At 28.8% G+C, this 12,505-nt stretch overlaps 1 protein-coding gene and 1 long non-coding RNA gene across 8 annotated transcripts; one reads left to right on the forward strand and one right to left on the reverse strand.

Moving 5' to 3' along the window:
* Positions 1-6,530: 6,530 nt before the first annotated feature.
* On the reverse strand, positions 6,531-12,505 carry LOC103571490 (major facilitator superfamily domain-containing protein 1). 7 transcript variants are annotated; one of them, XM_008549669.2, is made up of 8 exons: positions 12,351-12,505; positions 10,438-10,641; positions 10,064-10,340; positions 9,536-9,952; positions 9,142-9,453; positions 8,946-9,058; positions 8,628-8,866; positions 6,531-8,565 (listed from the first exon to the last, which is right to left on the reverse strand). In XM_008549669.2, exons 2-8 carry the CDS (start codon positions 10,577-10,579, stop codon positions 8,521-8,523), a joined length of 1,545 nt encoding a protein of 514 aa, XP_008547891.1. In that variant the 5' UTR covers positions 10,580-10,641; positions 12,351-12,505; the 3' UTR covers positions 6,531-8,520. The 7 variants fall into 7 exon arrangements, with proteins under 7 accessions (XP_008547891.1, XP_008547888.1, XP_008547889.1 ...); XM_008549666.2 differs by having other exon boundaries at positions 10,438-10,672; positions 12,351-12,504; XM_008549667.2 differs by having other exon boundaries at positions 10,438-10,685; positions 12,351-12,504.
* LOC128667599 (uncharacterized) lies at positions 11,854-12,195 on the forward strand. Its single transcript, XR_008403539.1, has 2 exons — positions 11,854-11,937; positions 12,019-12,195. It is a non-coding gene; the product is annotated as an uncharacterized LOC128667599 (long non-coding RNA).

Below are 12,505 nucleotides of genomic sequence, written 5' to 3' on the forward strand. Positions count from 1 at the left end.
ACTGACTTCAAGGTCAGAATAGTACCGGGTCACTCGCTAATTGCGCCCGGTATATACAATTTTTTACTCATAGTCGTGTCAAGTCGGGTCCCTAAGAGAGATCTGAACGAAAATGGAACCAATGTAACAAATGCAAACAAATTTAAAAGTAAATTGGTCAATGACAAAATATATACATTCAATAGCTCATATATTACACTAAATGAAGTACAAATTGAAATTAAAACTTTAAATTGATATAACACTCATACTTCTATAGTAAAATGTTATATTTGAACAAAAATCTAGTTAAAAAGATGAAAAAACCAAATTGTATGAATGACCAACTTTTTAAAAAATATGTTTCATTTTACAAAAAAGATATAATTCACATCACGTCGGACGTGAACTGAAATTCAACCGTCAATAAAGTAAATCTTGTCTAGTGATGCGCAATCGAAATCGAACAATCGATGTTTTCGTTTCGATTGTCGATTGTTTTAAATCGATCGTAGGCCTTTCGATTAATTGAAAAAAAATCGATTCTTTTTTTTGAAAACGATTTTTAAACATCGATTTTTTGTAAAATGAATTAATAAAACAATTTGTTTTTCAAAGTCATTAACTCAAACATTATAAAAATTGTTTGACTAATACAGGCAAACAAATGATAAACAACTTAAGCGAAATTATTAAAGTTAGATATCTATTTATAATTTTATAGAACAAAATTTTACGCTATTTGAAAAATTTAAAAATAATCGATTTTAACAATCGATTTTTATTCAAACGATTCTACAACTTTAAAGTTGCGATAAAATAATCGATTTTTCACAAAAAAAAATTATTAATTAAATACAATACTCCATTTATTGAGAAAATATTTTTTTTTCTGAACTGTTTTTTACTGAAAAAGTTTAAATAAAAAATTATTAAACATAAACAAAGTATTTTATTTGTTATTATTTTGAATATAAATGACCATTTGAAAATTTCATACTTCTAAATACAAACTTATATTTATACGCGGTGATATTTAACTTTAAAATAAAATTTCGAAATCGATTTTTCAAAATAAATTGTTAGGTGGTCGATTGTGCAACTTTATGGTTGTGAGCAAATAATCGACTGTCAAATAATGTAAATATTAATAATTTTGAATTTGTGATTTTTGACCCATATTCGTTTTTTTATTTTGAACAAAAAATTATAAAATCGATTTTACACAATCGATTGCTAAGCTATCGATTCTGCAACTAAAAAGTTGAGAGAGAAAAAAATCGTTTTTTTTTTTAATCGATTATGTCAATAATCGATTGTTCAGAAACGATTAATTACCACAATCGATTGTCTTCAGTCGATTCTATTCGATTGTGAACAATAGAATAGTTGCTTCGATTTCGGCAACACTAATCTTGTCAGGTAACTGACTAACTCCCCTGATAGCCACCCTGTTATGTCCTGGGAGGTTACTAGGATCGGAGCTGACGCCACCTCCTGGACAGTGGGCAGTTCGTTGTCACGCGGGACCAAATTTTGAATTTGAAAACAGTGGATAAATTTATTGTTTACTACGATGATGATGATTATGATTGTTATTTAATGAAATAATTAAACTATGATTAAGGATAGATGTAATTGATAAAATAACTTTTATCTGAAGACTGAATTTTATTATAAAGTATGGATAAAACTTGATCAGTAATAACAGTTGTATTCGTAAAGAGTTCTCGGAGAGAAGTAAAGTTACATCAGACGGCAGAGAGATCTCGGACCTCCACTCTCCAACTTCTCCCCACTACTCTCATGTTCACACTCATGCTTATATGTATAAATACTTATATATCTATGTTCTTTACTAAAGATTATACTTATACATTTATACTTTCTACTAATACGAATTTGAGATATAAGCTTATACATTTACGTTCTTTACTTTATCCATTCTATATCTTCTTATTACTTATATAATTTATATTCTATTTTCCCGTACTTGGATAAAATCATTCGGTTAAATATTATAGACTATCAGAGGTGTGTTCTATAATTATTCTATATTTAGTTATTCGTTACAATTGACATTATCATTTATCGTGAAACATCATTATAATTATTCTAATGCTATATTTCAATATTTCTATTAATTCATTTATTATATGAATCACTCTTTATTTAATATAAAAATATATATATTAACAATAATAGTTAAGTTCCTGTGATATGGTTTTCATTTATAAATAAGATTTATTTATTATATATTTCCTTTTCTTGTTTGCTTATAGAGTATGTATTTGTTTATAACCATATTTACTGTTAGCTATAGAACAAGGGCCTATTCATGATTTTTATGCGTGTGTTTTGTTTAGGTTTTAAGTATTAGGTAACAGAAAACGTTCCAAGACCACTCAAACTGTATTTATGTTTCTCTAAATATAAAAAAAAGTTTATCCATCTATTTATTTAACTTTCTTATAATAAAAATATATAATTTAATGAGTATGTGCCACGATGATTTGTGATTTAATTTATTTACTTCATATTGTTAAGACGCAATAAGTGTTGTAGGATATTAATATATTATTTCAAATGGAATTTAAATGCGCGTTTCTTATATATCTTGAGTTTACTAATTAATTAACAGGTGGAGGCACCTGAGGCTGTTGAGGACATAACAACCCTCCCAGACAACCAGAGTTTCAGCGCAATTTTTGAGCTGAAACTCTAGTTATTTGGGCAATTGGATTTCAACTTTAGTCACCAACTTTCTCAGAAAGTGTCTATCAACTTTGGACGTACTAATTTTTGCGGCCAAGTTGGCGTCCAACTAACAGTTGCAACTAGACGCCCAGTGGGCCGCAAAAATTAGTACGTCCAAAGTTGATAGACACTTTCCGATAAAGTTGGTGACTAAAGTTACAAATCCAATAAATTGACTGTTATGTCCTCAGGGACCTCAAGTACCTCCACCTGTTAATTGATTAGTGAACTTGAGATACATAAATAGGCGCGCATTCAAACTCCATTTGAAATTTATATATTAAGGTAGTTTGGCACTCGCATCCCAAGTCAAAAAAATGACTTTTTTTTTTTTTTTTTTTTTTTTTTTACAAGTAATGAAATAACTGTTTTCATTAATTATCATTATAATTAATATTAGTAATAATTGAGATAAAATCAATATGTATTAAAGTTAAATAATTATAATTACAAAATTTACATAAATTACATTGACTAGAACTAGAATGGTTCGAGGTTATACTAACTGTCATAAATTTTTTACAGTTGGTACCATAATCTCCCTAACATGTTATGTTTATTTACTTTTTAAATAGGTAAACATAACCACTATATAACAAATGTCAACTGGATTTATGTAAATAATTTATTTACATTATTTATTGTCTTTACATTAATTATATTTATATTCAATAAGTTAGTCTCTCAGTGAATATTTCAAATTTAGCGCGCACAACGAAGCTGCCATTTTTCCTAGTAGACATGAAAGAAAGTAAGTGTCCGTCTATAAACAAAGACAGATAGCTAATCATCATATTAAAAAATTAATTTTAAAAAAACCGTGTGGTAAATCATTCTGAAACTTTTTTTTTATACGCTTTAGATATCGAATTATCTAATAAAAAGTTTTTTTTTGTGGGTCAAGTTTGTCAATTTTTTACAAATTATTGATTTCCGGTAAAATTGAATAAGGACAACCATAAGAGCCCGTGTGTAATTACATGATTTTAATTAATTATATCTCATAAACGACGTGGTAAAAAATTCTGATTTTTTTTTCTCAAGTACATTTAAGTATAATTTTTCAAATAAAAATAAAAAAAGTGGGGGTCAAGCTTGAGAGCTGTGGGTGCCAAACTACTTTAATACTTATTGTGTTTTATCAACATTTGGTCAATAATTTAGATAATAAATCGTTGTGGCACATACTTATTAAATTATATATTTAGATTATAAAAAATTGAATAAATAGATAAGCAAATCTTTATTTTATATTTAGAGAAATATAAATACAGTTTGAGTGGTCTTGGAGCGTTTCCTGTCACCCGATACTTAAAACCTAAACAAAACACAAGCATAAAAATCATGAATAGGCCCTTGTTCTATAGTTAACAGTAAATATGGTTATAAACAAATAAGAAAAGAAATATATAATAAATAAATGTTATTTATGAATGAAAACCATATCACAAGAACTTAACTATTATTGTTAATATATAGTTCTATATCAAATAAAGAGTGATTTGTATAATAAATAAATTAATAGAAATATTAAAGTATAGCATTAGAATAATTATGATGATGTTTTACGATAAATGATAATATCAATTGTATCGAATGATTAAATATATTAGGTGTACAAAAAAGTTCTACCCGTTTTTTGTCAAAAAAAAATATATTTAAAAATTTTAAACAAAATACAAATTTTAATCAAAATAACCACCATCAGCATCTACTACCCTTTGCCAACGCTCAGGCAACTGATGGATCCCACGGCGATAAAAGGCTTGATCTTTTGTCGAAATGAAATCATCTATTGTTTTTTGCATTTCGTTTTCATTTTGTAAGTGTTTTTCAGCCAAGTAATTTTGCAATGAACGGAATAGGTGAAAATCACACGGTGCAAGGTCTGGTGAATACGCCGGGTGCGGTAAAACTTCCCACTGTAAATCATTTATAGTGTGGTGGACGATTGAACTTCTATGAGGCCTGGCGTTATCATGCTGCAGTATCACTGGTCGAGGTTTTTGTCCCGCAAATCGTCTTTTACTGTTGATTTCATCTGCTAATTTTTTTAATTGACAACTGTAGCGTTCTTCAGTAACGGTTTCTCCTGGTTTGAGTAACTCATAATATAGCACGCCCCACTCATCCCACCAAATACAAAGCAATATTTTTTTCCCAAAAACATTACGTTTTGGTGTTGATGTCGTTGGTTGTCCTGGGTCTACCCAATGTTTTCGACGTTTAGGATTCTCATAGTAAACCCACTTTTCGTCCCCTGTTACAAGTTTCCACAAAAAACTTTTTTTTTTATGTCGTGAAAGCAACGACAGGCAGGTGTCAACTCGTCTCTCTCGTTGTTCTGGAGTTAATTCATGAGGTACCCATTTTCCTTCTTTTTGAATCTTACCTAAAGCATGTAATCTTTCAGAAATAGCTTGTTGAGTAACGTTTAACTTTTTCGCAAGTTCTTGTTGTGTTTGTGCAGAATCTTGATTCAGTAATTCTTCCAATTTCTCGTCACTGATTGTTGAAGGTCTTCCAGAGCGTGGTTTATCATTTAAATTAATAATCAAATTTGGCTCGCTCAAATACTTAGATGGAAAATGACCGTCAAAAATTTTTCGGTCATTTTTTGGTCAAATTTTTAATAATTTTTATTCTCATTTCGCGGGAATCGACATTAAATTCAAAAAATGACCGGCGGTCATTTTTTTTTAGTTGGTCAAATGACGAGCAATTGACGAGCATTTGACGAGCACATGCTTAGCTTTACATCACTACTTATATCTCAAATTTGTATAAGTAGAAAGTATAAATGTATAAGTTTATTTGGTAAAGAGCTAATATATAAATATATATATATATATATATATATATATATATATATATATGTATATTGTATGAGCATGATTGTGGACATGAGAGTAGTGGGGAAAAGTTGGAGAGTGGAGGTCAGAGATCTCTCTGCCGTCTGATGTAACATGTAACTTCATTTCTTTCCGAGAACTTTTTGCGAACACAACTGTTATTACTGATCAAGTTTTATCCATACTTTATAATAAAACTCAGTCTTCAGATAAAAGTTATTTTATCAATTACACCTATCCTTATTCATAACTTCATTACTTCATTAAATAATAATCGATAACTATCATCATCGTAGTCAACAATAAAGATATATCACTATTTTCAAATTCAAAATTGGTCCCGCGTGACAACGAACTGCCCACTGTCCAGGAGGTGGCGTCAGCTCCGATCCTAGTAACCTCCCAGGACATAAAACATGGCAGTCACTTTGTGAGAAAGTTGGTTGCAAAAGTTGGAAATCCATAGTTGACGGAAAATTGCCTTTAATTTTCTCAGAGATCTGCTCTCGACTTGTCGACAACTTTCAGCTCGTGTAACTGCTGTCGACAAGTTGCTCAGAAACTTGGCAACAATCTACTACCGCAACCTGTCACCAAGTTAAAATTCGCCCTCCGGGCGAAAAGCGTCAACTTTTTTCCCGCTGTGTGAAACGAAGTTGACGCTTTCCGCTTCCGTCGAGGAGAAAAATAGTATTGACACCTTGGGCAGTAAATAAGAAAGCCTCAGATCACATGTTTGTTGACCTCGGCTTCGCCTCAGCCAACAATTACATGAGATCTGAGACATTTCTTACTTTCCTGCCCTAGGTGTAAAATATACTATTTTGTCCTCCTTAAAAGACATCTTTATGACATCTTAAAGTTGTCTGTCTGTGCTACTTGGAAACCTTAATAATAATTAAAAATTTTAAAATTCACATCAGTAAAAAAGTAATACAACAGTTCATTAAAAAAATTATATTTATTAAAAATATTTAATAACAGTTTATAAAATCATTGTTGTTGAAACTTCATATAGTTTCGGTATAATTATGTGGGTCATTCCATGTCAAATCGATCGATAGTTGAAATCGATCCCTTTCGATTTGGACGAATTTTGGTCAGAAGTTTTTTATTACCATATAACGCAATTCTGCCAAAGGAAAAAAATTTAACAATTTTTCTTCAAAAGTTATGCAAAACAAGCTTCCAAAACAAGCTTTGGACCATTATTGTAACTATCATAGTTTTCGAGATATTTAAAGAATAAAGTTGAAAAACTGGAAAATTCGCGAAATTTTGTATTTTGCATAACTTTTGAAGAAAAAGTTTTAAATTTTTTTCCTCTGGCAATCTGCGGTAATAGAAAACTTCTTACCAAAATTCGTCCGTATCGAAAGGGATCGATTTCAACTATCGGTTGATTGGACATGGAATATCCCATATATATGTATATAAATATATATCTTAAGAGTTTATGAATAGAATTTGAATCAGATCAAATATTATTATTCGATTCAAAAGTCAAATCGACAAATGTAAATTGTATGTAAATTTTCGAATTATTCGCAAGCTTTTTCGCATTATTCAATTCGGACTTCAAGTATTAAATTTAAATCTTATTTGATAAATTATAACATTTTTTTGATCACTAATTTACAAATAATTCACAAGCTTTGTATTTTTCTTCCAAGTTCGAATATTAAATTTTAATCTCAGTTCATAAATTATAAAATTTTTGTTACAATAATTTACGAATAATTTGAATTTTTTGAACAATTAAAAACTTACGAATACTTAAAATTATTGAACTAAGCTTAAATAATTCCTGAATTTGGATTATTCGCGCACCCATATATTTTACTGGTCTTATATGTATCACAGAGTATTTGTGGGTGACCGGGAAGACACAATGAACATTAATAGTATTTTATACATTTAGTACAAATTGTTATAAAACGCGAGTGTGGTAGTGATATACGATTCACTGGGCGAGTATATAAATCACATGAGCGTCTTATACTCATTCGCACTAGATACATACAATAGTTCGTTTAACGAATGCTCAAAAAATCTCTGTAATGTATCTGGGGCATTCCACGCCGAATCAACCACTTTGGACCCGATTCCCTTCGATTTGGCTGAAAATTTTTTCTCATTTCCTTCTCTATCAAAAACGTTTCACGTTGGAAAAGAAATTTTCTTTTTTCATTTAAAAAAAAAAAAAAAATGAAAATTGAAAGAACACCAGTCTTGAAAAATTTAAGAAATTATAAAAAATGTTGAAGTTTTTAATTTAAAAAAAAAATGGTAATCATGGAGAAGATAACTTTGAATCATTTTTTCATATTTTTTTTAAATCACGTTCAAAAATGAAAATTAAAAAAAAAAGTCCCAATAAGTCATTTTTTGAAAAAGTTATAGCTTATTGTAAAAAAAGTCTTTTTTTTTTTTAATTCATAACTTGTTTCTGGTTGAGTAAAAAAATTTTTTTTAATTCTGAGAAATGTTTTTGATGGAGTAGAAAATGAGAAAAAATTTTCAGCCGAATCAAAAAGGCTCGAGTTTCATAGTCGTCGATTTGGCGTAGAATGCCCCACACGCAGAGGTCAGTTTTGTCAAATATTTAACTTAATTTACTTTTTTTTTGTAAAGACTACAAACTGTCAGTTTAGAATCATTTATAGAATAAAGTTTCTTTTCTAAAAAGTGGCATTACTAACCTGCCTAAAATATTTTTTAATGAGTTCCCTATTTTTCACAGTAACTTTTAAGCCCCTGGTTTCACAATCGTTAATTATTTGCCGTTTTTGTAATCGCTTGCATTTTAAATATTATTCTTTAGCGTCATCTGTCGATACATTAGAAGATATTTTTCTAGCATATATAAAAAAAAATATTAAATACATATTTTTCTTATATACAATTAACTAATTATTTTACTAAAATCAGATCATCGGAGTGCACGGTATGCTGTTGCTTTTGCTTGGGTTGGCAGCTGAAAATAATTTTTCAGTTATAATTAATATTATAGTTAACAATGAATTAAATTTAACGTACTATTGGTCCAATACGGGATAAATAACGATTCCTAATAGTAATATCAGACTGTGGCTGTAGTAAGTCATCAGCAGTTAAATCTGATGTTGAACTCGCAGATAATAATTTTTCTCGCTCTACAGTATTTATAGAAGGACGATTTGCTTCGTAAATTTCTCGTTGTTTTGGTGTCATATTCAAATAACCACCAGTTTTCGATGAATCTGATATCCATATCAATGTGCTTGTAATTAATGAAACTATAAAATATTAAAATTATATCATTTGATTTATTCACATTGTGAAAAATTAATAGTTTTGATTATATTGTTAACTTACTCCATAGCCAACCAAGGAAAAACATTTCCAACATGAAATATCCGCCTTTATCGACAATTATTCCAGCTAAAATGGAAACAACAGCTAATCCCAAATTTTGAACAGCTTGAGCACTAAAAAATATTTAAAATAAAATTTATATTACTATTAATAAAAGTGTAATTATAAATAGTTGATTAAATAAATTAAGTCATACATCCCATAGGCGGTTCCTAATTGATATTCCGGAATAACAAGTGCGATAAGTGGCCAGAGACTACTGGCCAACATAGAATAAGATAGTCCCATAGTTATCATACAAATATATGGATCAACATTTGTAAATGCTAACAGTCCATGTGCTGTTATCGTTCCAGTGATACTAATAAATACCCAAAGAACATTTTTTCCTGTTTTATCAACTACAAAACCAAACAGTGGTGATGCTATAGCTGAAATAGAATATACTAATGAGTTTACAGTATTGGCAGCTACTGGATCATATTGATACTTTCTCTCAAAGTACACTCTGAAAAAAAAAAAAAAAAAATCAACATTGATTTAAATAAATAATATTTAATAATTAATTATTCAATATTACAATAACATACTTTCCTAATGCAATAAATGGAAATATTGCCACATAATATGCAATGCAAATAACAACAATTAGCCAAAATATCCCTTTAAAATCTTTAACATCTGTTAATCTTACAACTTCTGGTTCTTCACCGTGACCTCTACGTAATAATGTTTCTGTACGTTTATCCATCAGACCAAGTAAACAAGCACAAATCATAGAAAACACACATGTCAAAGATGCAAGAAATAAAACAATACCGATACATTCCGGTCCAGAATATTCTTTAGCAACATAGTTATATATAGGTTCCATTACTAAAAAGTTAACCGTTGATCCTACACGAGCAAAACTCAATTGTAATCCAAATACCATATTTAATTCTTTCCCTTTAAACCAAAGAACTGCATAACTGTTTTGAGCAACTGCCAAAGATTCAGCACCAATTCTATAATAATAATTATTTAACATTCAATTTTATGAAAAATATTAGAAATTTTCAAATAATATTTACAAAGTTTGTTGAATAAAATATAAATAAAAACTTAAAATAACTTACCCAAAGACAAGTCTACCAAGCATCATGAGCCAAAATTTATCAATCATAGCACCTGTTGCAAAAATTATTTGTCCTGCTAACGCTAATCCCATGTATATAATTGTTCCCAATCTTATACCAAAGACACTATCGAGAAGAAATCCTCCAATAAAACAAAGAATAACGTTTGGCCACGAATAAATTGAGTATAGTAAAACAAATTTACTAGTTGATAAACCTAAATCACTTTTAAAATTATCTTGTAACGCTCCAGGATTGTCATAACAAAAATATGACCCTGTAATAAAATTTAAAAAATATAATGAAATATACTATGTAAAATTACAACAATTATTATTTATTTAGACAATATTCTATAAAAATATGAAATTTACCAAAACCAAGAAGACACATAAGGGCTAGACCAGAAAATCTCCATAGTCGTCCTCGAGGATGACAACAAACCTTCAAAGATTCATCATCATAACTAGATGCACTGATAGTAGTGTCTGGAGTTTCTATTATTCCGCCTTCCATAATGTACTCGGTTAATTTGACCTCCTTTATGTTTCTTTGTTGTCCAGCCAACTAACTTTGTTCTTATAAATACGGAGTAGAATACATTATCAACTGTCAAGACATACTAAGTATTAAATTATTTATTTTATATAAATATATAAAACTTCACCATAATTTAATTTATAAGCCGAAATTGTATTATTATAATATAAAAAAAAATTATTTTAAAAGAAAATAATCTACACTAATTTTTAAAACAAGATAAAAAGTTTGTCATCAATACTACTATTGGACGATATGACACTTCTTTCTTTGCATCATTTATTTAATTTATAGTTACGCACATTAAAATTCTACATACATGAAAAAATTAGTACTATAGTAAATGTCATTAAAAATAAAAATAAAATTAATTCTTGACCGTAAAGTTCATTTAGTTGATAAAATGTAACTCATATGATTTGTGATGATTTATGTTATTAGAATATTTTATTTTGATAACAACAGTTCGTGTTTTATCAATATTATCAATTTTTTCGTTAAAAGGTTGTCAAAAAATAAACAAACCAATGTAATTTATTTGTTGATAAATAAAAATCATTTTTAACAATTATTAAATTTTTTATTATTAGTAATTTATGATCCTGATTCCTGAAGTTAGTAGACAATGAAAAATTTTCAGATTTCTTTTGCAACAAATCAATTTGAAAAAAAAAAAAAAAAAACTATGCGCATATGGAAAATTTAAAAAAAAACTATCGATACAATTTTTAAAAATATTTTATCGTTTTGAAAAAAATTCAAAAATTATGAGACGTCAGCTAACTTCAATATCATGATAAATTAATAACCTTTCAATTGCTTTCTAATTAAACACACAACTATAGAGTCTGTGGCACACGATGTAAAACAGCACATCCAAACACTACGCACTAGTTTTTCATGTCTCAGTGTCTATGCAGTGTCGAATAATAGTTAATGGAACACACGACGTTACACTCCGTGGCTGTGTCTCTAATTGGAATGTAATCAACTACATATGTAGCCTTCGTGAACTAACTACTCGAATTGCATATAAAAATAATAATAAGCCACATGCACACTTACGAACTTGTTTATTTTACTTAATAATCGATTTTATAAAATTTCAATGTAACGAAATATCAAGCTGTTGAAACTCTCACTTCACATCATTGATATATTGTGCGTAGACAATAAAAAAGGAGGCGAAAAAAAATTTTCGATCGTAAAGCACTCTAATGCTTTGCATTATGAGTCGTGCAATAACAAAATAAATATTTACTTATAAATTTAATTAATTAATTTGTTATTATAATAAACAATTATTGATTATAATCGATAATTATTGAATATAAGTATATGAAATATTACGAAAGTTATATTGATGTGAAAATGCATTTTAGTACATAACAAAAAAATTTTTATAATTCTTATAGATGGATTTGAAAGACAATACAAAATTATAATAACTAATTGTTGTTGGACAATCAATTATGGATGTTGGGATAAGATGGATCGTTGCTGGTATAAGTTTTGATAATACTGAAGTTAGCTGACATCTAATAATTTTTGTATTTTTTTTTTTAAAAACGATAAAATGTTTTTAAAAATTGCATCTATTTTTTTAATTTTCTACATTTGCATATTTTTTTTTTTTGTAATTGATTTGTTGAAAACGACCCTGATAGCCACCTTAACCGTAAGTTAACCAAGCTACGGCCGTTGTTCTGAAGCCAACAAAGGAAAGTGTTGGAGAGCAAGCAGTTACCTTTAAGTTGACGGTAGTTGATCTGCATCACTATGCACCCAAGTATTATCCAGCCAAGGTTTACCAGAAACTTGCCGTTAAGTTAGCTGAAAATATTTCATTGCAGAACTTGCTGAGCAAAGTGTGGCTATCAGGGTACATAACTAATTCATACA

Source organism: Microplitis demolitor, chromosome 4 (assembly GCF_026212275.2).
Source record: "Microplitis demolitor isolate Queensland-Clemson2020A chromosome 4, iyMicDemo2.1a, whole genome shotgun sequence".
NCBI lineage: Eukaryota > Metazoa > Arthropoda > Insecta > Hymenoptera > Braconidae > Microplitis > Microplitis demolitor.